The sequence below is a fragment of the Carlito syrichta genome, unplaced genomic scaffold (assembly GCF_000164805.1).
Source record: "Carlito syrichta isolate Samal-C Ts95f unplaced genomic scaffold, Tarsius_syrichta-2.0.1 Scaffold304886, whole genome shotgun sequence".
Classification (NCBI taxonomy): domain Eukaryota; kingdom Metazoa; phylum Chordata; class Mammalia; order Primates; family Tarsiidae; genus Carlito; species Carlito syrichta.
Window position 1 is genome coordinate 308,886 of NW_007248982.1, and position 27,295 is coordinate 336,180.

At 45.2% G+C, this 27,295-nt stretch overlaps 1 protein-coding gene across 1 annotated transcript in view; it reads left to right on the forward strand.

Annotated features, from left to right (window-relative positions):
- Positions 1-27,295, forward strand: part of LOC103263345 (receptor-type tyrosine-protein phosphatase N2-like) — a gene marked incomplete at its 5' end in the record, with an annotated part of 138,858 nt that overhangs the window by 100,656 nt on the left and 10,907 nt on the right. The window contains 4 exons of the mRNA XM_021713934.1: positions 3,765-3,884; positions 5,091-5,257; positions 10,459-10,512; positions 12,469-12,533. Coding sequence (XP_021569609.1) covers positions 3,765-3,884; positions 5,091-5,257; positions 10,459-10,512; positions 12,469-12,533 — 406 coding nt within the window. The remainder of the gene's footprint in view (positions 1-3,764; positions 3,885-5,090; positions 5,258-10,458; positions 10,513-12,468; positions 12,534-27,295) is intronic.

Below are 27,295 nucleotides of genomic sequence, written 5' to 3' on the forward strand. Positions count from 1 at the left end.
CTCTCTCTTCCTCCCCCCATCTCTGTCTCTCTGTCTCTCTCTCTCCTCTCTCCCTCCCCCCCACACACACTCCCCTGCTCCTCCTCCTCCTCCTCCCCCTTTCAGTTCTGGAAGCCAGAAATCTGAAATCAAGATATCAGCATATCAGCAGAGTTGTCCTCCCTCTGAAGCCTCCAGAGGAGGACCCTTCCTTGGCTTCTCTAGCTTCTGGTGGCTGCTGGCAATCTCTGGCTTTCCTTGAGTTGGGGCCACATTGCTCCAATTCCTGCCTATTACTGGCCTTCTCTCTGTGTCTGTGCCTTCACATGATGCTCCCTATTTTTATAAGGACACAGTCATGTTTGATTAGAGCTCACCCTCATTTTTTAGTATAACCTATCTAAACTTGATTATGTCTGCAAAGATCCTCTTTCCAAAAATAGGGTCATATCCACAGGTACCAGAGGTTAGAACTTCAACATAACATTTAAGGAGGACACAGTTGAAACCATAACAAAGAGCAGTATGATTTTTTTAACATAAAAAAAATCAGATTTCAGACTTCTGGCCTCCAGAACTGAGAGGGAGAGGGGGAAGAGGAGGGGAGGGAGAGAGGGAGAGAGAGAGAGAACATTTCTGTTGTTTTAAGCCAACCAACTGTGGTACTATTTAAAATCAGTCCTAGTAAACTAAACAAGTAGTCAATAAATGTACTTACTCAAATAATAGCCAATATTGGATCAAATAATAGCCAATATTGGATCAAATAATAGCCAAAGTATGCATTTTATACCACGTGCATCACCCGTCTGAATTACTAAATTTTAATTTTGCCACTTGCCTGCTGCTGGATAACTAAAATCCTATTCCCAGTTACCTTGACTGAAGATGTCATCACAAGTTTTCTGGTCTGTGTCATCTTTGGGCTCACAAGGAATGGCGGCAGATTTTAACCACAGTGTTCTGTGATGACTGAGAACCACTGGACTGACCATTTCTATTCCTGCAGCCCACAGCCCCAGTGAAGACTTCAGTGGGAATAATAAGCATCAAAGCTCACCATCATCCTCCTCCCCCTTCCCCAGGCATGTGGAGTAATAATGTTTAGAGCCTTCGAGGTAGTTGTAGTCATTGCTGGAGGACCGGGTTTGGTGCATTTGAAAGGAAGCTCACAAAAAGGGGGAGTTTCAAATTCTTCTCCAAAGCATGGCACCAGTAATTTATACTTGGAATCCAGTACTTAAGGCTCATTCTTATTCCGTGTTGGGGCCTTTATTTTGATCCAGGGATGGAAGCACCTGCTTCCTTACTGGGGAGGGAAATCCACTGTAACTCTTCAAACCAAGGGAGGTGTGCACCAGCTGCTGAAGGCCATGCACACTCAGGGACATGTCGCCACCTTGCTCATGGCGAGGATTTCAGGTCCCCTCTGGAATCTCCAGCCAAATGCCTGACATATGATAGGTGCCCAATTAGTGTGTCAAGTGAGTAGGTGACCATAAAGGTTGTTCTCTGATACTTAACCAAATAGTGCTAGAAATTGCCACTTCTGGAATTCAGCAATACCGTTTTTAATTTTATAAGTTGCCTATCCCAAGTAACTGCACTAAGATTAAATAAGGATTCTGGGTCATCTTAGATTTACAGACAGTTTTAGATTTCTCAAAGGTTTGTCACACAAACTGCGCTTTCCTGTATTTTACCTGCAAACAAAGAACAAAGACCAAACCAAGGAAGAAGAAAATTGTGAAACTTCTTCCTGTTTAGAAATTAAAGCTTAGTTGACTGGAGTGTTTATTAATATCCCCTATTCCCACCAAAATCCAATTTAAACTGTTTGCAGAATATTCTGGGGCTAAGCTGCCAGGCACTGCCGTTGGAGGCCGGAATAGATGGGGCCAGACCATCATTCCCCTCCTAGCTCGGATGATTGTGTACCGATTCAGAGGAACACGAAATAATGTCACCAGATCCATGAACAGCTTGTAACATGGGTACTCAATTGGGCTGCCTATTTGTTTGATTTAGTAAATTCCCCTCTCTCTGCTTTTATACACAGTGACCTAAAAAGAAATATTGTTCCCCAGAGTGCCTTTGGGACTGTTTGTTTAAATTAAGTTGCATTTGGATTTAATCTTAACCAAATCTTTGGAGAGCCAAGAAGGCTTCCTGTAATGAAGTGTGGAGCACGTGAACCAATGAGAGAAGCTGCCAGACTGGGAGGCCTCCTCCCTAAGCAAGGGGGCTTCGTAATGTCACACTTGGGTGGCACAAGCGGAGTGCTGGATGATTAGTTTATGGTCTAGATCATTGTATTTTTATTACACTCATAAAATCTGTGTTTTCCCTCATTTTCGTAATGGCTTCAATGAGCATCGCTACCTTCTGAAGGCACATTAAATTCTTATGTGATGGAAGTGCCAATTGGGCAGAGCAGGTTTGAAGGCCTCAAAAGCTTAAAGTAAGAAACATGTTTCGAATTCTCATCTTGTTGTTGGATGGGCACTAAGGAAAATGGGAGTGCATAAGTTTGAGCATGATTCATATTTGTTTGTGGACTTTTTTGTGTATAGTTCAGTAGGTTTTGTTAAATTCTGGTATAAATGATACACCATGAGGTGCCTTAAGGGTATGGACTATTTCCATCATGTGGGAATATAAATCAATATTAAAAGAAGAAAATATTGTACAGATGTCTGACTTTTTTAAAATATGATTTAAAGGGAAAATTTAGTCACATGAACTATGATGAGAAAGCATTGTTATATTGTAGATGCATGAATTTTTTTAATAACAAGATCCTAATTGGATTTTTATAGCTGTTTTTAGAAGAAATAAAAGCCTCTCTTTTATGATAACAAATTTACATCTAAATGCAATTGCTTATAAATATTTCTGTGAAGCTAATGTAACCCGTTGCAGAAAAGGAACACCCCTTTCCCTCTATAATTTAATATGCTAATAAAAGTCTACAAATGCCACATCAGTGGACCCCACAGGATTACTGATTTTTGGTAATTGTGTTGCAAGTATGAATATGTGACTTAGAGCCACAAAGTTACAAGTTGTGTTGGCAAAGAAGTCGAGTTGGAAGACCTTTGTGTCACTGTCATTGCTGTGTGTTTAAACGTGCGTTCACGAGTTAATTGTGTCTTAGAGCTGTTTATATTATGTCCGTTACAGATTGGTAAATCAGTTTGGAATTTGCCTTCATTTGAATAAGGGTTGTGATATTTTGGTGTAAGCAAATGAAATTCCAGCAGTAAAATGTAGCTCTCTGTGATGTACTTTGAAAAGAACCCTTCCAGAGCCAGCTTCTGATAGGATAGCAGCTTCACAAAGCAAACTGTCTCTCTAGTTATGCAAAATAATGACAGCCACCAGAAAGGGAGAGTGGCAACTGACTTCAGTTTCCGTGGCAAGGAGTAGTGAGCGGTTCATCACGGGCTCAGCCTGCCTACTGTCTGTTTTGTGTTGCATTATACAAAGTTTCCTTTACAGATCGAAAGTTGGGAAGGCAAACAGCTGAACACAGAATGAGGAGGTTTTAAAGGGCATGGAATGAATTTGCTGGATTTTTTTTTAATATTTCATGGAACATGCAAAATATGGGTCCGGCGTATTCAGAGATGTGCACGCAGCTGCAGAGTGAACGTGTTTAATGAAAATGAAATAAATTTCCTGTGAATGGAATAAATTTGGACTGTTTCTGAGTGCAGTAATTATACATGTCAGGCAGTGATGAGATAGTCATGCCGTGGCCACGGGCCTTTCTTTGTCTGCAGATGGTGTGGGAGAGCGGCTGTGTGGTCATTGTCATGCTGACACCTCTCACGGAGAACGGCGTCCGCCAGTGCTACCACTACTGGCCAGACGAAGGATCCAACCTCTACCACGTCTATGAGGTACTTAGACAGAAGGAACTGCCTTCTTGGGGCGAGGAGCACACACATCCCAGTTCTCGTCTGAGTAAATCAGTCAGGTCACCAGCAGTCTGGCGGGTGCCCTTAAGAGGCTGGAGACAGCCCCATACAAGGGAGGGTCAGCGCCTCCCAGCCTTAGAGGGGTGAGGGCTGAGTCACCCCCGAGGGCCACGTTGCCAGGAGAGACTCTAGTGCTTCATGGTCATGGACTTGACCTACGTACACGGTGTGGTTTTCATTTTTTTAATCGTATAAATCCAAATGCTGACAGAATCGAAAAAAAGTATTTACCTCACAGCGTGGTCCCAGTCCCATAGAACAGACCTTTAAGTGGGGTCTATATTTAAAAAGAACCCTGCTCCTCATCTAATTGCTTATTGATTTCATGGCCTGGGCCGCGTGGTCCTCCCATGGCTGTTTGGAGTTCTGTATCTGCACCATGTGACCCTTTCATTTGAGAGTAACCTGCTGACACGTTTATTTCCCTTGCTAGATTTGCTACCCACATCAAGAGTGAACTAAATAAACTTGGGCATTTAAACAAGCACAAGAATCCATCTTTTGATTGTGCTTTGCATTAAATTAGGCAGAGTGCCAAAGGCCCACACGGTAGGAAACATGTTGGAAGCTTAAACATGAAGCCTGAACCACAGTTGTGGCTTTAGGATCACTGGAAATGGACTTAACCGTGAGAAGTGACTGCGTTCCAGCCACTCGGTATATCTACATGGATCTTTGGTTTTTCTCGTTCTGTATCCAGGTGTACACCATCTGTGATAGAGTTTAGGGTAGGGCCATTTAGTAGATCACATATTTGTGTTGGTGGTTGTGTTGATAAGCGTAATTTTTCTCTGGTTATTTTTCTTGAGGGCTTATATGGTTAGAAATACAACTGGGATAGTTTTGGATTGTAACATATTTTTTAATTATTTGACTATCAAGCTCCTAAGTCACACACACACACACACACACACACACACACACACACACACACACACACACAGCTGTCTTTCACATAAGCTATGTTAAAATTGAGAAGGTGGGAGGGGGCTGTTAAACCGGGTCACTTCTCTGCTATAAAACTTGTACCCTCCTCTCCCAGAACGTAGCTCTGTGCTCAGGGATGTGTGAGATTCATGATGTCCATGCCTATCTCTGTTTCCCTTTCCTTCTCCCCTCTCGGTCCAGGTCAATCTGGTCTCTGAACACATCTGGTGTGAGGATTTCCTGGTGAGGAGCTTCTATCTGAAGAACCTTCAAACCAACGAGACTCGCACCGTGACCCAGTTCCACTTCCTGAGTTGGTATGACCAGGGGGTCCCTTCCTCCACAAGGTCACTTCTGGATTTCCGCAGGTATGACAAAGAACCCGCTAGCTGATTAATGCATTCAGAATGTAGATGTCGGAAAGAAGGGGGCGTGATTTAGTGCCAGATTTCCTTGTTTCTAAGATGCCACCAGCTTTGAGATTTCCCATCTGTGTCATCATTGGAAAGGGAAGGAAAGAAAAGGGCAAGAAAGGGAAGAAAAGGCAAGAGGAAAGAGGGTTCTATTAACTGCACATTTTAATTGTGAGATCTTTTCTAGTTTCAGAGATGTCAAAATGTGAGGGGGAAATAGGCATCTTAGAATTGTGGAAATATGGTCGTTATTTTTTATAAGACTCTTCAACTGATGAAGAGTCCTAAAGTTTCCATTTCACAGGATATTGATGAATAAAGCTCAGATTTGTAGTTTGGATACTCAGCTGGTTGCGTATGATGATATTAACAAGTGTAGGCCCAGATTCTAAAATGGATAATCTTAGATGAAAGCTTGGCTATAGTTAGCACATGACTGTATATATTTTTAGTGCTATTTTGAAACTGACAGTTTAAAAAAAAAAAACTTCCAGATTTTGTTCATTGCTCTAGTCAGCCAGTCACCCAATACATGGTGTAGTTTTCAAGTGTATTTCTTGGACTGTTGAAATGAATGCTAGACTCTGTCTTCCAGGAGGAAATTGACTGCAAAAAAAACCCAAAATTTGAGACTGATGTTTTGATTGTACATCATGCTTGGTAATAAAACAGTTGGTTTGCCTTAGCTATTCAATGGTGGTAATTGAATACACAAATACAAGGAAAATGAAACCACTCGCTGAACATCTATAACCAAGTTTTGAATGTTATAGACTGTCTCTTCCGTTTAACTGAGTAGAAATCTACCTGCTAAGGAAAACAGATAAATATCCAAGCAAAGAATTAGAGAAAAAGAATAAAATGCATTTTAATCCAGCATTATACACTATCAGGAAGTGATTTGTATCTGAACGGTTATGCATCCTTGGGTCTACAGTTATGAAATTCGAGGGAGGTTAAAAAGGCAAGTGATGTGGGGTTTTGAATGTGTATGTTACAGATTCTGAAGCTTATGATGATACTGTTTCTTTTGCCTTTTAGTCTACCTTGAAAAGCAAACTAAAACTTTTTTTTAAAATGGATTAGTCTTTGAATCAGCTAGCATATGAAAGAGCTTCTCCAAAACGACACACAAATTTGGTGTCACATCACAATGTACACTCAGTGGCCCCTACCTGGTAGATCACCTCCCCTGAGGACGCAGAGTGTGGATCCAAAACACATCCTAAGGCAGCTACTGTCTACAGTTCCTTCCTAATCTACCCTGATTTTTTGACTATTGAATACATTTTTTCAATGCAAATTTATTTCTAGAGACTGGCTATGCAGAAATCTTACATAATTTTCTAAATAGGGTCTTCAAAAAGCAATCATTATTGGCAACATAGATGTAGTTTCAAAGATAGCAGTTCACCACCACACCAGTCCTTATGCACATCCAGTGTGTTTGTGCATATATGCATATGGGCACATTTCCACACCCATATCCATATATGGAAATGAACATCCATGTCACCCACCCTTCATGTTTACAATTCATCATGAAGAAAAATTGGACTCCCAAATTCCCCTTGCTCCAGGGTCTAGGGAGATAGGGCCTAAGATGGTTTGGGCTAAATTAAAAAGAAAATGAACCCCGAACATAGTTTTGAAAGTCCCATCAGGACAGAAAGCTTTTCTTGCCTGCCTTAGCTGGCACCACCCGGGTTTCGGCCGATGCTGCCTTCCTAGTGTGACCTGGACAGTTGGCTTGGATGAGCACATTCTGAGAATGCTTCATACTTACACACACCTTACTGGTAGGAGATTTCCTGTGCAAAATAGCCATCCAAATTTCAGCACCTGGCAAGGGGAAACAGCTTCTGAAGACACCGGCCGTTTTCATGCTGCAGGGTATCACAGGTTCCTCATCCTTGAACAATAGGCTGGAGTTCTCACTCTGGCCTGGTGTGTTCACCAGGCATCGAGATGTGTCATTAAATATTTCTGGAGCCCAGAGGGAACACATTTACACTTTAAAGAGAAACTGCTAAGAGATAATTAGCATCACATGTGAGGGCTTTGCTTTAAAAACTTCTCTCTCTCTCTCTCTCTCTCTCTCTCTCTCTCTCTCTCTCTCTGTCTCTGTCTCTCTCTCTCTCTCTCTCCCTCTCCCCGTCCCCCCCTCCCTGTCTCCCTCTCTCCACTCTTCCTCTGTCCCCTCCTCTCTGTTATCCTCTCACTTCTTGCTGTGTGCAATGGCATTCACTAACGCTGCTCATGGTAAAATGGACAAACCCTTACTTTGCCAGCTAATTAGCGGTGGCCAGTGTCATTTTTGTGATGTTGCAGCTAGTAATATGAGCCCAGTTGCATAGTCACAAAAGTGATCATTGGAAACTGTGACTGCACTGCAGGGACAATGTGGGAAGCCCCTTTTCTGAGCCTCTAACGACCTCTGACCCTGCTTGCTGTTGGTTTGCATGACGGTTCGTTCTTACTCAGTGACCCGTGGGTTGGTTTGTATTACTAATCGTTCTTTCTCAGTGAATTCCTTCTGTCGAAGTATATCTATAATATCATTTTTTCTCAATGCTAGAGACCTTGTGCTTACTGATGATTTGTTCTAATAGAGTAAAATGAGACAGCTGTGTTCTGCTCGCCCTCATGAATAATCCAGTCTACGTCTTAGGTCCACCGGATGAACACTTGTGTTCAACATGTCATGGTTTTGCTTCTCTATTTGTGATGTTTCGCCTGTAATAATACAAGTGCATGATTCTTTGTAAATAAAGTTCTAAACCACACCACCATCCTGTATCTACACTGCACGTCTCCTTGATTACTCGTGGTTGTTTGTAAACAGGTTGAGCTCAGGGCAGGGGCTGGGGCGGGTAAGGAAATTACAGTGAAACCTTCCCAAGGCCTTCCAGGGCAGACAGCATGACACGTTGGAGAAAGTCGTGTCTTAAAAACACCATAAGATGAAGACAGGCATCTCAGGGGTGGGGAAGCAGACCACAGCCATTGTAGCCAGAAATTCCCTTTTTTTAGCGACATGTCTTTGCCAGAGAGGTGACTATTGCATTTTGCCAAAAGGTACTAACCAGCTGTAAATGAAATTCAATCATTCTAGAGATCTCTTACATTTATGCTTTCTCAAACCAGTTTCTAAAGATATCTTTTTTTTTTTAATGTACCCTTTTTTGCACTTTGACCCATCAGGATAAAAAATGAGCAACACTTGGTGACTGACCAGCATATGAACATGCAAACACTGAGTTTAATCTTTACAGACATAGAATGAATGTCAAGTACAAAATATAACAGAAAGTAGAAGGCGCCCAACTGAAGTCATTCACCTTAGCAAGATTCAGAGACTCAATAAAACCCTCTGTTTGATGGTAAAAGGCCTCTAAAAGTAAAGCCAACCAAGAATTGGTCTCACTGTTGTACTTGCTTGATTCTACTCATGCACACATATGTACACCCACACATGCGCACACCCACATGCATACACACATGTGCACATATACATAGTCTTTATTGAGCGAGTGGGCTTCCCATCCCTCACACCAAGAAGTGCCCTTGAGATCCAGCATCTTTTGTGTCATCAGTAGTTCACCATGCTTCACAACCTGAGTCAGGAATGGGAAACTTTAGAAGTAGAAATGAGTGGATCTATTTTCCAGTCTGTTTATTGTCCAAGGACCGAGGACCTTTAAGGCATTCTGGCATACAAGTGCTGCTGATTTTAAGGAGCTTGCATTTACGTTCTCCGCCTCTCCCCACAAACCAGAAGCAATCCAGGCTTCACAGAAATGGCGACATGGCCGTGAGGGCACTTTCTGGTTTTACCCACATTTCTGAGCCTGCTCCATCTTTCAGGCATCTCTGTGTGGTTCATAAAATGCTGCATCTTTGCAGACAGGAGAGCAGCTCAGATCAAGTGCTGCCCTGCATGGGCTGTGACTGTGGCCACGTGTGGGTAGGCGCAGGCTGGGGGTTCAGACTCATGACAGAAGGACCTCATTCTATTAACTCCATGAAGGAACAAGCAAAAAAGAAGGAGAGAAATTCTGATATTGGGTCTGCAAGGTATCCAAGTTTATTGGTCATTGAGTACTTACTCCCCCACCCTCCACCTTGCCCCTTTGGGCTTCGAAGGTCAGTTGGCACAGCAACCCGTTGATGGAATTTTCACTTTCAATTCTTTCAGTACCAAGTAGACTTTGCAAAGAAATGTGACATTTTCCCATCTCTGGTCCATACTGTCATTTTTCGTAAATTTTAATTTGTGGCTGATATTGTAGGAGTTCGCACAGCACAAGAGAATACATCATTTTCACACATTTTTTTCTTTCAATAAACTGTCTCTCTTTTTATTCAGAAATATATTATTGAGAACTTTGATGTACTTTGTAAACATGTTTAGTTGTTTCACTGAATGAAAAAAATTACTTGGAGCTTACACTGTGAATTTTAAATCAGCCCTCTGTTTTGATGCAAGAATTGGTTAGGGAATCTTAAATATATGCTCATTGTTAACTTTCATAACTTCTGACCTAAAATCTGTACAACGAGGTTGTTCTTAAGTGTACTCAAATTTATAAAAATAGAAAAGACTTGTCTTGGACTTAATTGAAGTTTCTCCATAATTTAGATATCTTACCAAAAGTTGACTGAACAGAAATGCTCCTTAAGATGCTATTTTTAGAAACATGGTAATATTATATTCCAATATGATGTCTAAACTGTAAAAGACTATGAGCGTAAATTCGCAAAACTCAAAAACTTTAGTAAAGAATCTTGAAGGCCCTCATGTCACAACATAGGGTCAGATCAACAAGCAAAAACAGAAAGGGGGCGCCCGGGGAAGGCAGAGCAGGCGGAGGGTCCATTGACCAGAAGCCTGGACTTCATTCTTGTGTGGGGAAAAACAAAATTGTGAAAGTTTGATAGTTGTTTTTAAAGCTGTTTAATAACTTAACTTTGAAAAGAAAAATAAATCTTTGAAACTGTGTGTGTAATTTTGATTTTTTTTTTTTTTTTGGTCAAAAAAGGCTGATCGCAAAGTGACTTCAAAGATACAAACTTTTTGCTTTGGCTTATTAGCTATTTGGAAAACATAGAGTCTTAGTACATGACCATAATCTTTATATTTCTTTTTATTTCAGAAAAGTAAACAAGTGCTACAGGGGCCGTTCTTGTCCAATAATTGTTCATTGCAGGCAAGTACAACTTTTAACATGGATTAAGACTTCCTTCTGCCTCAAAAAAAATCTATACAATTAAATATAGAAGTTAAACTTTCTAATTGCTTAGTAAATATAATGTAACTGGCATTTCTAAAGGAAACCAAAGATATGAACTGAATTTTTTGTGCCATTTGGGGAGATAAAATGCATGTTCATTTTATTTTACCTGTATAAACTGCATATGCTATATTTCCTTTCTAGCAGCCCACTGTACTGTGTACTATAGTCTATTTCCAAATGTTCATGTTCTTCCACCTTATTTTTTTAAACGCTATGATGCCATTGCACACCAACTTTGAGACACTATTTTTGACCTATCACATTGTCTCAGCCACCAGTATATTTTGCAGAAGCTTGGAGCCCTGTACAGATGGTGAGAAATGCTTGGGGCCACTTATGAGCAAAATCTGTAATTACAAGAGGTGCAGCCACCTCCAGTTTATTCTGAGTCCAGGCCTTCGGGTGAAAATTCAATGACTCATATCCTTAAGTAGGTTAAAACCACACCAGTGAGAATAGGTCCACTCAAAGAACTCAGTCTAATGATACTATTCCTGTTGGACTTGATACTCAACTAATTTTGGTAAAGAACTCATACTCCATTTTTCTAGAACTGCCTTATAGAATTTTTTTTCTGCCTAGACTAAAAGGGAAATCTGCCTCCAAAGATCAAACACTGAATCTGCCCATTTAATTAACGTGTGGGGGGGGTCATTTGGAATGAACAGGAAGATTAGAGAGTGTGTCAGGCTGGCCGTTTCTCTTCGGTAAAGATGCAGGGAAAGTGCATGTAGTGTGTATGTGAAAGTACAATGGGTAAAATAGTTATCTGAAGCTTTTTTCAGCCATTTGTTTGAGGAAACATGTTGAAGCCCAGATGCAACAATTCTTTACTCTCAAAAGATCAACCTCTAGGCTTAGCAATGATTTCTTGGGATTATAGGCCAGCATAGAAATCAGAAACTGAAAGCATAATGATCTATCAGGTAGTCACGTAATTCTTGAAGTCAGAAACATTTTTTCCCCTTCAAGTCACAATTGTTTTTGCTAGGAGTATAAATGTAAAAAGTTCTCCACTTAAAAGCCAGTCGTGGATGTGATAACACACCCTATTTGCTTTGAAGAGGGTCTGTCAAACTCTCATTACTCCATGACAACATCTACGTGGGGGAATGAAATGGTTTCACACATTCCTTATGGGAAAAGGATGATGCTGCGGCTATGTTTCTCCCAGAAAAGGAATTTTCTTTCTTGTTTTACTTGCTATTGTTGAGGTATAATTCAAACATTTTTACAACTCTAGCCCAGATGGTAAATATTCCAATTATAGCTAGTGGGATGAGAAAGAGATGAAACGAATGCTTTTTAAAGGATATGATTAAGTAATGAATGATACATGTATCTCTCCTTCTGAGAGGAAGGAGACATTTTAAAGGGTGAACAGGCAACCCGGAATGATGTGCCCCCAGTGCACCTGCCTGTGTGAGCCGGCAAAGCCCAGCTGCCCGGCAGCCCCCCACTGGCTGGGCGAGGGTTATCGCAGGGAAAGAATCTCACAGATACTTTGGATACAAATGCTGTCAACGCCGACTCAGTCAAACATTTCTTCACTTCATTTTTTTATGACAAAATTTACCACATCTTTGACCAAAGGGGCCGGGGGAGGAAGAAAGAATCAAATCTGAAACACAAGAGCTGATCCCCATGAGCTGCCGGGGAGGCTTAAAGCACCCTCCATTCCTTCCCTCCATCCCCACCCTTGTGCGTCTTCCCAACCCCATGGTCCTTCCTCTGATCTTGCATCCACGACCCTCCTTTCCTCACTCTGGCCCCACTTAAGCATGAAGGAGAGTCGGCTGTTGCTGGCTTTGCTGTGCATCGTGCCTCCCTGTGGACGGCCACGCTTTCACCTCTCTCTTCTGTTGGCAGTGACGGCGCGGGCCGGAGCGGCACCTACGTTCTGATCGACATGGTTCTCAACAAGATGGCCAAAGGTGAGATGCAGACGCCACCGCTGCTTTGTTGTGGCTCAGAGCCCCATGACGTTGCCATGGCAATGTGGGGTGCGATGTGCACAGGAGGCCTTGGAAGGAATTAGCTGATGCTTGTCCCTTTCCTGAATCATATCACAGTGGTTTGCAGCAAGCATGTTTACTTCAAGGTTTGTCCTTTGTTTTTCATCTCTGTGTGCTTAGCACACAGTAGGTCCTTGATAAGTATTTATTGTATACATGACAGTCACATCAGAACCCAGGAGAGTGCAACCTTTGGATCTTTTTTTTTTTTTAGATTAGAAAATATAGTTCATTTAAAAACTAAATTAGAGAGAGAGAGGAGATTCACCTTCCCAGGGTAGGAAAGGGGGCCAAAGCCAGGAAACATGGCAACGGCCGTGACTCAAAGAGCACAGGGCCACACCAGAGTCTAATAGGGCAGTGGCCTGGGTATTTCAGTGTTGTAGCAGCTCAGAATCTCTTTGAATCATTTTGCATAATTCTCACTATGATTTATGTTATATTTGCAGAATATGATTTCATTTTCATATTAGAATTACAGTAAACATCTCTGGTGGTCATGGCCACCAAATAGAAATCACCTTATCTCAAACAAACCTCTTAGCACTCCTTTGTAACATTTGTTTTTTAATCTAAGGAAATCTCTGTTTGCATTGGTGGGATTTTTTTAATCTCAGAGACAGCGTAGGGTGTCTCAGACCTGAAGCATCATAGGATGAGAAGGATCTGTAGAAAGCACAAGTCTGGTGGCCCTGCGTGCAGACCAGACCTGAGAGTGGGGCCCAGTTAGTTCTACTGACCAAGAGCTTATCACTTTAGACAGAACTTTCAACCTCTCTGGGCCCAGCTTTCCCCTACGAAAGTGTGAGGATCGAGCTAGCTGGCATTTCTCAGAAGGTGGTCTACAGAATGCCAAGCTGTGAGGTAATCTCTTTAAAACAGAGGCCAGAGAGAGGGTCCCATAGCCGAGTGAGTGTGAGGCAAAGGCCCTGTGGGGGAGAGAAACATGCCCAGCTTTCTCTGATCCAGCATTTCCTAAGCTTATTCAAAAAGACATTTCATTTTCCTTGTAATACCTGCTACTATCCAACGGAATTTGGGAGACACTGGGATGATAACTTCTCATGGTCTCTTTCCCACCTGTGAATAAATCATTCTCTCTATGTCAACATACACACACAGATATGCATCTGTATGTGCTTATGCAGGGACCTCCACCTTCCAGAACATTCCATTCTTCATCCTCTGCCCAGTGACAGGAGCAGACACTGATTATAGAACGGGTTTCAGCTGGGCATGGTGGCACACGCCTGTAGTCCCAGCTACTCGGGAGGCTGAGGCGGGAGTATCACTTAAGCCTCAGAGTTTGAGGCTGTGGTGGACCATGATCATGCCACTGCACTCCAGCCTGGGCAACAGAGGGAGACCCTGACTCAAAAAAAAAAAAAGAAAGAAAAGAAAAGACAATACAGGGGGAAAGTGCCACTAAACATCTGGAGCCAGACCCAGAGCTCTGCACCCCACGCCTGCCTGATGTCTCTGGCTTCCTTTGCTGGCTGCTGGGGAGAAAAGGAAATTGGTTTTGTACCATTCAACATTGTTCTAAGCACCCCAAATTAGCTCAGTGGTAAGATGTACAAACAAACATAAAATGCAAACACTCTGATGTTCCTTCAATAACATAGCTTTTTAGATGTAGCATAATTCTAACTTTCTCTATTAAAAAGATGCATGTTTCAGATATACCCTTTCCTTTGCAAATTTGCGGTTATTAGAGGTCAGAGCTATCCATAGAGCTGTTTCTTCCTTTATCACTAGCCCTCCCTTCTTCCTCTCTCCTATGCATAAATATTTTGCTTCTATTACACCAAAATACTGACAGAGCAGTACAGATCATTTTACTGAAATGTTTCCTATCACACCTGTGTTTGTAAACATGATGACATGATAAACCACTTGGTACATGTTTCAGATGGAACTTGCTCCTCCCCAAGGAAGGGGGACCGCAGGTGGCACAGATGCTCATGACTTCAGTGTTTGCCCATGCTGAAAGAATCGTGCCCGGGTTCTAAGTGGCACAGGTTTGCTCCTCAGAGAAGAAGACCTTAGGATTCTGGCACTGGGGGAAGGGGAGGACAGGGCTGACGGTATTGTCCAAGCACCGAAGCATGCCATTTACTGGTTCCATTGTACCATGTAATGTCAAATTCCATTTTAAGCGTGGGCTCAGTGCTCAACAATACGCACCCAGCCATGTGGAACTGGCCAGAGAGGGCAGGCTCTGGGTTTTTTCTGAGCTTGGTCAGCCCCCTTTCTGTTCTTGACCTGCTCCCCTTCCCCCGGTGGGGTGTGCGGTGTGAAATCCTCTGACCCAGGGCCCTACCAGGCTGTGGTCTCGGGAGAGATCAAAGGGCAGGGTGGCCCCTCGCCGGCGAGGTGGGCCCTTCCCAGGCCTCCACACTGAGAGGCGCCAGGGTTTTGTTCTGGCAGGCTGGGCCCTGCCTGTGCGGCCGGGCGTCTTTGTCTGGCCTGAGAAGCTGAGGCCCCCATGGCAGACCCAGTGTTCCTCAGATGATCAAAGGCCCAGAGCCCTGGACATGCAGCCTTTCTTTCCATTTCCCTTTCTTAAGAGGAATGAATTGCAAGGACCAAAGAACGCTGCCCCGTGCAGCCAGCACTGAAGGGGGAGTCCTCCAGGGCTTCAGCCTCGGCGTGCCTGCAGCTGCACCCAGCTGCAACCCAGACGGCGTCAGCAGCACTTGTCTCCAAGGCCTTTCAGGGATTAAGGCCTTCGGGCCTAGTTTAAGGGCCTTTAAGAATAAACTTGGAATAATTTAAGCTCTTTCTCTACTGTCTAGTTTAGTAGCAAGTAGACAGTAATGCAGTTTGAAATCAAAGCAAACAGGCTTATGCTCTGCAAAGGATTTTGTGGCGGGAAAGTAGGCACCAATCTGTAAAACACTTTTGCACGTTATTTCTGTTGCAATGGACGTGTCTCTCACGCCTCAGTAATATATTGCATCAGAATTCACTTTAGATTGTTGATCCTTTCTCGCTTGATGGGCTTAGCTGACACAGCAAAGAATGTTTTTTCAGCTGAGATATTTTCCACGGTTGTGCTCTTTTTACTTGTGACATCGCTTTACCTGGGTTTGTTTTTGTTTTTTTTTTCTAGTTCATGACAGGTTTTGGGGGGTTTTTGTTTTTGTTTTTGTTTTTTGAGTCAGAGTCTCACTTTGTCACCCAACCTGGAGTGCAGTGGCACACTCACAACCACTGCAGCCTCCACCTGCTGGGCTCAGGCGATCCTTCCATCTCAGCCTTCCAAGTAGCTGAAGCCACAGGCACGCACCACCACACCCGGCTAATTTTTTGATTTATTGTAGAGACGAGGTCTCACCAAGTTGCCCAGGCTGGTCTTGCATGCCTAAGCTCAGGCAATCCTCTTGCCTCCACCTCCCAAAGTGCTGGGATTACAGGCATGAGCCACTGCACCCAGCACCATCACAGTTTTTTTAAAGCATGGAGAGCACCTAGCAAATAATGGAGTTTCCCAAAGGTCACAGTGACTAGGTCACCTTGAGTGGCTGGGCCCTGCTGGTCTGGGGCTAAGCCTCACCCAGGAGCCAGCCCAACCCTAGCTGCTGAGAAACATGGCCACATATACAGCGTTATCCCATGAGGATCTCTGGGCAGAAGGGGCATCCGTAAGGCCTCCAGATGCCGTGGAGGCTTTGCTGAGGAGACACAGCCCAGCCTCCCGGTGACTGCTGTGTTCAGAAGGCCCCAGGGTGTGTTTGAGGGAGACCTGTTACTTTTGTTTGGCAGTGGCTGCAGCCTGGGAGCTTCATTTTCCACTGAGTCACTGGCTCTTGTTATCCCATGTACTGGTTTCACAGCCGTGAGTGTGGACAGATGACTAGGTGCCCATGTGACCATATGTCCAGCACCAGGTTTTCAGCCTCAGTAACTAGATCTGTGTTACTGTTTTCCTGCCACACAGTGTATACACACATAAGCATCTCCTTGATAAGGATCCCCATTTCACCTTGTTTCTGCGATTTGACTCTTTTAGGGACCTCATGTAAGTGGAATCACAATAGCTCCCCCTTTGCAACAGGCTTATTTCCCTCGGCTTAATGTCCTCAAAGTTCATTCATGTTGCGGCCTGTGTCAGAATTCTCTTCCCTTTTCTGTTGTTTATCCTTTCACCTACTGGTAGACATTTGGGTTGTTTCCACCTTTTGGCTATTGTGAAGCATGCTGCCATGAATGTGGGTATGCAAATATCCATTTGAATCCCTGCTTTCATGTCCTCTGGATGTGCACCTAGGAGTAGAAGAGTTGGATCAAAAGTAATTCTATGTTTTCCTCTTTGAGGATACCCAAAATTGTTTTCCACAGTGGCTGTACCATTTTACATTCCACCAATGGTGCAAAACGTTTCCAACATTTCCAGGTACTCACCAACACTTTTTATTTTCCTTTTTTTAAAAATTATGATTGCCATCCCAATGGGTGTGAAGTGGTATCTCATTGTGGTTTTGATTTGCATTTCCCTGACAACTAGTGATGTTGAGCATCTTTTCACATGCTTATTGACCGTTTGTATATTGTCTTTGGAGACATGTCTATTCAAGTTATTCGCCCATTGCCAAACTGGGCTTTTTTTTAAATTGTTGAGTTGTCTAAGTTCCTCATATATTCAGAATATCAATCCTTTATTATATATATGATTTGCAAATATGTGTATTCTATTATGTATATTGCCTTCTTATTCTCTTGATAGTATCTTTTATTCCACAAAAGTGTTTAATTTTGATGAAGTCCAGTTTATCTTTTAAAATCCTTTCTTTTGTGACCTGTACTTTGAGTGTCATATCCAAGAAATCCTTGCCAAATCCAAGGGCATGAAGATTTTCTCCTGTGTTTTTTGTTTGTTTGAGTCAGGGTCTCACTCTGTCATCCAGACTGGAGTGGCTCACTGCAACCTCAACCTCCAGGGCTCAGGTGATCCTCCCTCCTCAGCCTCCCAAGTAGCTGACACTACAGGCGTGTACCACCATACCCAGCTGATTTTCTCCTATGTTTTTTTAGAAAAGATGTTAACCTCGAATGGCAGGTTTGAATAGTAGATGGGAGACCCGCTAGGAGCCAAGAGGAGCCACACAGTGAGTGCTTCCTGTTGCTTATTGAGCAGCGCTGCCCCGCAGGCATGGGCTTAAGCTCAACACCAGTATTCATCATCTTCTGTATGTAGTGTTATTAGATTCCTTTCTCAAATAATAATTCACTGGGCTTCTAAAAACGAGCATCCCTCCAGAGCTGGGCTCTTCGATACAGTAGCCATATGTGCTTACGTAAAATAATTAACATTCAGTAAAATTTTAAGGCACATCCTCCATGGTGCCAGCCACAAGTCCAGTGCCCAAGCCACCATGGCCAGGCTGGACAGCACAGCTGAAGAATGCTCCTGCCCTCACAGGGCCTGGTGGGCCCCACCGCCGCCTAGGGCAGCACTGTGGTGGCCTCCTCATTGTACCCTCTCTTTCCTTGTCACATGGGGCCCTGCCCATCACCTTCCCTGTCTTGCTCTCCCTGTGCCATGTTGCCCCTCTTGTTCTGTTCTCACACCGTGGACAGTGTGGTATTTCAGACCAAAAGACCTCAACACCTGCCTTGGCCCTGGACTTGGACTTGGAACCCTGGGCAGGCTGGCTGCAGCGGGTCTTTCTCCTCCAGGAGCCATGCTGGCTCCCCTGGCACTGCAGAACTCAGGGCCTTCACACATGCTGTTCCGTGGCATGGCGGGTGCACCGTCTCCTCTTCCCAAACCCTTCTTCTCCCTGTCTCCTCATGGAATCCTGCTGTTCCCTCCTAGCTATGGTCACGGTGCCGTTCATTCTGCTGGCAAACACTAGATTAACTCACGGAAGCGCCATCCTAGTGGGTCACAAGGGACATATCCACCACTTCACATGGTTCACCCTGGTATTTATTCAGTACCTACTGGATGCCAGGCACAGTGTCTGCAAACAGTGAACAGAACAGAAATGCCCATCCTCCTGGAGGGTATGCCCTGCCAGAGAGACAGACAAAAGCACTCTGTGACCTGTGGTCTGTAGGGTGGCGGAGAGCCACCAAGGAGGCTGGGAATGTAGAGTGCAGGCAGGAGCTTCACTCACCAGCTGCCCTGAGCTCGGGAAGATCCGGAGACCCCTTTTCACAGAGTGGATGGGGACTCAAGTCGTCGTTAAACTGACCACTTTGTTTTGAGCTGAGCGGATCCCCAGGGCTTTGTGACTTGCCCAGAGGCCTCGAGCACACCAGGGTTAGCTGCGAGCCTCAAACCCCTCAGAGCCTGAGAGAGGAGGACAGAGGGGCAGGTGAGTAGGGGGAGCTTGTCTGGGGCCGAAGTGAAAACCGCATGAGGAAGAGGAACCTGAGGATAGATCTGGAGCGCCTGGAGCCACAGCCTATGGGTTCGCCCTCTGGTCGCAGTCTGGCGTCTACAGGGGAGTGAGAGTGTCCCCTAGGCATCAGAGGACTGGCCTGGCGGTGCAGGACCAGAGGACTGGAGGGACGGAGCTGAAACTGAAGACCAGGTCAGATCGTCCATAGGGGTCTCTGGGGGAGGCCTGAGCCTGCCCCCTGCCATGGCACCAGAGCACTGGCGCCAAGGGAGGGTTGGGTATGCAGTTTACTCTCCTGCGGATGAGGCTGGTTGGGATGAGAGAGACAATGGGGTGGGTTGTAGGGGCTCATCTTGCTTTCGTGTTTGGCTGAAAAGTGAAAACCTGAAGAAACAGCAGGAAGCGGGTTTCGCAGACACCGTGGGCCTCCGGTGCCTGAGGAGTGATAATGCCTTGTCTCGTGAAACTTCAGCTAAAAGAAGCATCCAGAACTGGAGAGGAGGAGAGAAGGGGAGAGGGAGCCTCTCTGTGCCCTTTGTTTCAGTGGAAGAAATTGTGTTCACTCGGCAGCAGTGTGGGTGTTCCTCCCTCACCTGCGTGTTTATTTTTACCCTATTTCCTTCCCCTCAAGCTATTCCGATGCATGAGAGATAGTGACAGGCATGGGGGGGAGTTGGGTGAAGTGTCCCAGCTCCAAGTGGGAAGCCGCCTCATATTCCCTGGTACCGTGGGCATCGGACACTCTGGTGTAAGGGACAGCTGATGGGCATGTGGGAGGAGCTGCGGTCCCCGGGCGTGGCTGTCCACCACCCAGCTCCAGTGCAGATGGACACTGAGGTTGACCATCTTCTGGGGGAAAGGTACAAAAAGGACTGCTATTCTTGGAAGACACCTTCAGCACAGCCTCTGAGTGTTTTCATGAACTATGTTGCAGTTTATCATCCCACAATTACCTTAGGTGTTTTTGGTCCCTCCATCATCTGGGAGCCACATAAGCTCACAGGAGTTCCTTGGTCCCCACCTGAGAGGAGTAAGTGGCCCTGGTGAACCACGGTCCACACAGCCTGGCTCCTCGGCATCCCATGTCCTCACACTGCCTTGCCTGGGCCACCCTCCTCTTACCCCCGAGGACACATGAACGCCTCAAGACATTTCAGAAACTGGGAGATGCAGGTCTCACCCCAACATTGAGGGCTGTCCTTGGGCAGCCCTCTTCTCCGGCCGAGACCCTGGAGCTGTCTAGGCCTTCCCCTCTCCCACACCCTGAGCATCCTTGCCCATCCTAAATCCTCCCACCCACAGCCGCAGGCATGGGGCGTAGCCGCCAGGTCAGGGACCAGGAGCGTCTGGGTAGAGCTGTCTCTGCTGGGGCTGCAGTCCCTCTTCTCCCTGCCACCTCCCCCAGCCCTGTATGCCCCTCTCCCTGGGGGCCGAGAGACCTGAGGAAGCCACTTGTGCCCGCAGCCATTCACCACGAGGGAGCTGGGGGCAGACAACTTCTGAGGGCGCAGGCGAGAATGCAGGAGAGAACCAAGGTGCGGCCAGCGTGCCTTGGCAATGTGGTCAGTCGTTGTTGGCATGTGCTCTAAGCACTGCTTCTTGAGTCCATGTATTTCGGCTCTGACCCTTGTTTGGAAATTCAGGAACAGATGGAAGTTTCAGCCTGCAAGCCAGGCAAGAGCAGGCTTTGGGAGGTAGCCCCCGCCCAGCACCTTTGCGGTTCCCTTTTTATCTTTGGCCATCCCTGCCTCTGCTCCTTCTGTTCTAGGATGGCTGCTTCTCTGCATTTTGTGTCTGTGGCCCTCCTTTCTGTCTGTCTCGTGTATATGTGTCTTGCTTATTTTCTGGCCCCTCCTCGCTTCCTGTCACCACGCTCCCTGTCCCCTTCTCTGCCTCCTCTCCGCTCTCATCCACTCACTCGAGTCCATCCCCCGGGTGCTTGCTCGTCCAGCCCCCACCAGCCGCTCTGCCACCTCCCTGCTCTGGGGTTCAAGGGCCCCATTCCCAAGGCTGTAAGGGCTTCTCTGTACTCTAATTGGACAAGTGCATGAGCACATTCTTTGTGCAAAAGATGCAAGTGATGTGTGAGTGACCCGGGAGTCTATCTCAGTGAGCCCAGCTCCTGTTCTCTGAATCTGCCCGGTGTGGTTCACAGCTTGGTGCAGACTGTCACTTGGTGGTGTCACTCGGCAGCAGACATCCTCCTAGAAGCCCTGTGTTGCTCTCTCGTTCTAAGGTGTGCTGAGGACCTAGACCGTGTCTTGAAGGCCCTCTTTCAGGCACACATGTGTGCGTCGTTCTGGTCTGTGGCTGCTCGGTGTCTCTTCACACAGACGCCGTACGTAAGGCATGCAGGCACTCACCTGCTTTTGCATACTGTGTTGCCTCAGGATCTCTTGCTATCAGCAGGGACACTGTGTTTGCTTCCCATCCGTGCTCACAGTGCCTGGCACTGTTCTGCAGGAAGGCATGGATGGACAGCAGCACACTGTGGACGGTGCCATATCGGAACAGTTTTACATGGTCGTGCGTGGATAGGACTTGGAATTTTTAGTCATTAAATTTATCTATTCTCTTTTAACAATCACCCCTCTTAACACTTTCCTTTTCTTAACCAAGTTGTATTCATTTACATGTGGGTACCGAGGCCTGGTTTCTTTGTGTTGATGCTGACACCTGTGCAGTATTATGGGATGTTTCAGTAGTTGATAGAAAATTATCAGGATATTTTGCACAATCCCCTCTTCTGGGGTATTAAGGATGGTGACTTCAAACTGACAGTACACACTTGGAGAATTCCACACTTTGTTTAACTTATATTTTTAATAAAGATTTGGAGGCATTTCAGTTTTCCCAGAAGAATGATTCAGAATGTATTCAAAGGGGAGAAAAAGTAAGAAATACATATTTTGGTTTGGTCCTGATGTATTTGATTTTCAAGTGAATCTGTTGTAAATTTGTCTTTGATCCCGGTGAAATGTTGCAAAAAGGAGATTATAATTTATCAAAAGAGCAGCAAAAAAAAAATCCTGCTTGTCATTTGTATTAGTCTTTAGTTAAGATTATCCAGAAAAAGTGTGAAGTAAAAGCTGCTCAGCACAGAAGGCCCAGGGCAGTATCTGTGTGTAAGCACATGTGTACTGCGGGTGTGTGTGCACATGTGTATGGTATGGGAGTGAGTGTGTATGTGTGCGAGTGTGTGACATGGGGTGTGAGTGTTGTGTGTGTGTGGCATGCCTATGCATATATGTGTGCATTTGAATGATGTGAGTATGTAATGTGGGGTGTGGGTGTTGTGTGGGCGTGTGCATGTGCACGCAGGTATATGGTGTGTGGGAATGTGATGTGGGGTGTGGGTGTTGTGTGCATGTGTATGCTGTGAGTTGAGTGTGCAATGTAGGTGTGAATGTCTCTGCATACGTGTGTGTCTGTGCATGTGTGTACACACGTGGTGTGCAGTCTGTGCCATGAGGTGGCCCTGAGACCAGGCGTGGTGAAGGCACAGGTGCCCAGAGCATCCTGGACCCGTTCCTTTGAGTCATGTTTTGTCCTGTGGAATGCGAGGGGACTCCGACTGTGACATGCCACTCAGTTCAACACCATGGTTGCCTCTGCTGGCATCGAGGCCAGAAAGATAGTCCAGTCCTCCCAAAGCGTGAGCTTGAAACAAACAGAAGCATGCCCAGCTTGGACTTGTGGCAAGCACTGTCCTCCTCCTGGAGCACAGAAACTCTTCCACTTGGGTCTGTTGGGCTCCTCTTAACCATCTTTGTTCCTTCAAAATGCATTTAGCTGGGAGCAGGCATTGTTTCAGTTCTTCTAGAGGGTAGAATTGAGAGCATTAACTCATGCAAAATCAAGGTTTTTCTCTCTTGTGCATTTGATACATAATATCTTTTTTCCTTTTAAGAAGCAAGAATGCATGGTATCCCTGCAGTTTGCAAAGCCTTCTGGAAAAAAAATCTGTAAATAAAATTTAAGCCAGGCAAGGTGGCTCAGCCTGTAATCCTGCACTTTGGGAGGCTGAAGTGAGTGGATTGCTGAGCCTGCGGGTTCGAGACCCGCCTGGGCAACTTGGCGAGACGTCATCTCTACAATAAATCAAAAAATCAGCCGGGCGTGGTAGTGCGCGCCTGTAGTTCCAGCTACTTGGAAGGCTGAGTTGGAAGGATCACCGGAGCCCAGCAGGTGGAGGCTGTGGTGGCCGGGAGCGACCACTGCACTCCAGTCTGGGTGACGGAGTGAGACTCCAACTCAAAAAAATAAAAAATAAATCAAGTTTTGATATGCATATTCAGTTATTATTCCTGATCGTGTGCTGAGGAATGACCACTGAGAGACAGCAATGATGGCCTCCCCCAGTGCACCGCCATCCACGTCCACTCCTGTTACCTGGGAGGATGTTGGTCTGATGTCATTAGCTGAATCACACGGCTCACTCAGCCAGTCACCAACCTCCAAGAGAAATCAAAGCAAACCTTATAAAGACACACCAGTGGCATATTTGCTTGGATTTCTCTAACTTCAAATGGATTATTTCATTGAAACAAATAGTTTTAATACTTCAGTACTAATATTCCTGTAATGTTTATCGTTTAACGGTTAATACTTTCCATCTAAAGCTAAAAACCCTCCAACTGTCTTTAAAATGTAATTAACCAGTATGTAAACTTTGAAACCAATGAACCCAAGTGAATTAGGAAGTAACACTGGGAGTGATTGACATTTACTGAGCAGGGCTTTGGGATGCCAGCAGGACATGCAGGGCCTCGCATCTGCAGCTCACTCCTCACCCACCAGCAGGGCCTGAGATGGGCCTTCCCACGTGTCTGGGGTAAAAAGAAACCATTCTGGCCCAAGAGAGGAACCTGAGTCACCACACCGAGGGGTTGGCCAGGATGCAGTCTGCCTCCATACCTCTTATGCATTCCCAAAATCAGCACCTTGAACTTCATCAGTTATCAGGATGTGTGACTTTAAAAGTACATTGCGTTTCCCTGGTGTGTGAATAGTCACAGTGCTTCTCAGATAGAAAACGCTGGATCATCCCCATGGAAGCCTATACTGTGTCCCCCATATCCATTTAAGTTCCTTCCCTTCCACCTGGATGGTCTTTGCGTCTGCTGTAATGCCTCAACTGTTGGCGTGCTTTCAGAGTGAGCATCACACCCCATAGGTCTGCCCACCTTTTAGCTTAACATTCGTTAGCTACACCTTCATGTTGTCAGCAAAATTGGATTTTTCAAGAAAGAATTCTATTTCAAATGCACTAGAGGGAGCTTTCTATATAGTGGAGGCTTTAAATAAATCTTTTTACATTGAGCAAAGCCTTTTATCTGGTGAAGGAGGACACACACCCACCCTACCCTTCCTTGCCCCCACCCCCAACAGATGTTTGATAAATGCAGATTCTGTGTTCATGCACCACATGAGGACACAGTGCTCTGGGAGCACGAATGGGGCCGGACCCGGCGTCCGCCCTTCGCCAGCCTCTCCCTGTGTCTTTCTGTCCCTTAGAAAAGGTCTCACAAGTGAGTTCTATTAAAACTTCTCTTTCTACACACACTGCAAATGACTAATTATTCTTAATTCTAGCAGACACGAAGACATGAGCCATCCACATCAGGCAATTGATTTTACTTAATAAATCCATTACTTACCTAATTTTAGTGCTGTACACTTTTTAAAGCATTAATTTAATTTCCTCTACTGTTCAATTTTGGTTTCAGGCTAAGTATAATTCTGAGATATCTTTCCTGAATTGCTTCATATTTTGAAAGATATCTCAGAATTATTCTCTAGGGGTAACCTACTGAGGCTCTCTCTTTCCTGTTTCTCACAAACAATAGTCCAAAAGGGTATCACATTGCAGTGAAATAGGAAAGAAATGTTACTGGCAGTATTTTATCAAGGATCATGCCATAGCTTTGGGAGACAACCACTGGTCATTATTGTCTCCTGAAATAACTGCCTACATGTGAGAAGGGCCCTTCCTCCTGGCCGGCATCTGTGTCATCTTGCAATAGCCCACATCCCATAAGGATGATCTCTGATTAGTGACTGTAAGGTATTGAAGACTTTGATACCGGTTTTATCATACTGACAGTCCTGCAGAATTAAATAGCAATTGAAAGTTGTTTTAAAAAAATAGTTTCAAGGACTAAAAAAAAATACCCTAAGAGTACCCTAAGCAAACTGAAAAAAAGAGAAATGCTTTTGTTTTGTTTTAATTTTGTATCCCAGATGAACTCCTTAATATTGCACTTTGAAAAGACTGAGATGCTCTCTAACTGTTGAATCAGACTGTGTATCCCACACCTGATTCTCCTGACATTCATGACTCCTGGGTCAGGAAGTGAGTGGTTACTGTGGAAGATAAGGTTGTTCTCCTACCTGGAAAGCCAGTGTGGCATGTGATTGATCAGATTTAGTCTTTGCCCAGAAGAGTTTTATTCATCTGTGAAATAGCTTGAGCATCTAATATATTTTGCAAATTATAGCATAATCACACATCATCTCTTGAGACCCTCACAAGGACCCTTGAAATAGGAGGGTAAGGCGCATTCTGAGGTGAGGCTGGCTGCCAGATTCCCTCGCTCAGCACCTAACTGGAAGAGAGCAAAAAGGAAGCCAAGACCTTTACTCCGAACCCAAACAATCCTACATAACCTAGTACAACTCAACGCCTGATAGCCACCCAGCGTACTCTGTTTAACTGGTCTCTCTGTTTGGGAACAGTGTCTAAAAAGTCAACGGACATCTTACATTTTTAATTACTAAGAACCAGTTCTAATAGGTTTGTGTATTAGAGCCCAGTATCCCTGCAGCAAAGGGCCAAAGATACATCGATCAGTGTGCTCTGTGTGTGCACCTGAAGCTCTGTGGCATGCAGGAGCCTAGTCAGTACCCTCCTCGCCTATGCTTCTGCACCTGGCTTGACCCCCTCCCCACTCAGACTAGCAGGACTCCTCAGAGATGTCATTGTGACCTTTGTGAAACAATTATGACACCCCCATGGTATATTTAGTGTGTATACTTCTCCAGCCTATGAGCAGTTATTAACATGGCCAACAGGCTAGCAGAATGGCCTACTAAATGGGAGGGCAGATAGGCAGCTGGCAAGATGACTTCACTGTACATAGAAATACCTTTCACCTATTTTTACTTCAAAGCTATTTAGTTATGCAGTTGTTCTTTACACGTCGTAATTAAACAGCAAAAGTCTTGCCATTTCTTCTGAGTAAATTCTTAAGAGTCAGTCAGGCAGAATGTGGGGTGCTGGTGGCCATGCACCCTTTCTTTGGGTGCACCCATCTGTGATCTGCGTCCAGCTTGGGACTCTACCCCCAACTTGGGATGCTTGAAGGATGGACACTGTGCGTTGCAGCTTATTTATCCTTCTGTCTGCAGTTGTGGCACTTTTCACACTTAAAATTAAATTGCAGCAAAAGTTCTATGTGCAAAGTGTCCAGAAGCTGCAGCTCCTACCAACAGGTACCATCAGGGCTGTGTGACGCTGGACTTTATGCCAGCGCTGTTGACACACAACTTCCACATGTGTAACTGAAGCTAGCATCCCTCTTTCTCTCTGGCTCATTCACTCACACTCCATGGAGGGCCTTCACTTTCTAAGGCAAATCTGTCTTTTGGAGAAGACTCTTCCTTTCCTTGTTATCACCATAATCTCCTCCCCAGTGCCCCTCAGCTGTCCCTGCCTCTTCTCCCTATCTGCTGGCTACTCTAAACTCAGGCCCTTTCTCTCTGAACTGGTTGCTGGTACCTTGTCCTTCCACCTCCTCTTGAGCCACGTGTCCATCAGGAGGTCAGGCCACACCTGGGAGACATCACTGACTTCTCCACTGCCACCTGATAAAGCTATAGAACTACAGAGTGAAGAAATCAAGATAACTTTGGGGATTTTCAAATTTTCTCTCTGAATTTGATGGTTGAAGGGCATGGCGTGCTCTCAGGCCATGGCAGAAAAGAAAGGCCTGGAGCTCTCTGGGTGGCCTCCCAGGCAGGACCTCTCCTCGGGTCATCTGTGACTCACGCCATCTTGCCTGGGTGAGTCTGGGCTCTGATGACCATGGCCTCTTCCTCCCCATGGCGTTGGGCAAGCCATGGGACCTAGATGAGTCTCATTTTCCTCATTCACAGCAGAAAGACCATAGTTCTAATCCCCACTGCGTTCTGGTAAAGTTGAGATGAAACAGAGCACACAAAACACCAGGCACCTGTCTGGGCTTGCTCAGTCAGTGGGTTCCTAACCCGCTTCAAAGGTACTCCCCTGCTCTCAATTGCTGTAATGTCTGGTGTTTCATACTGGTG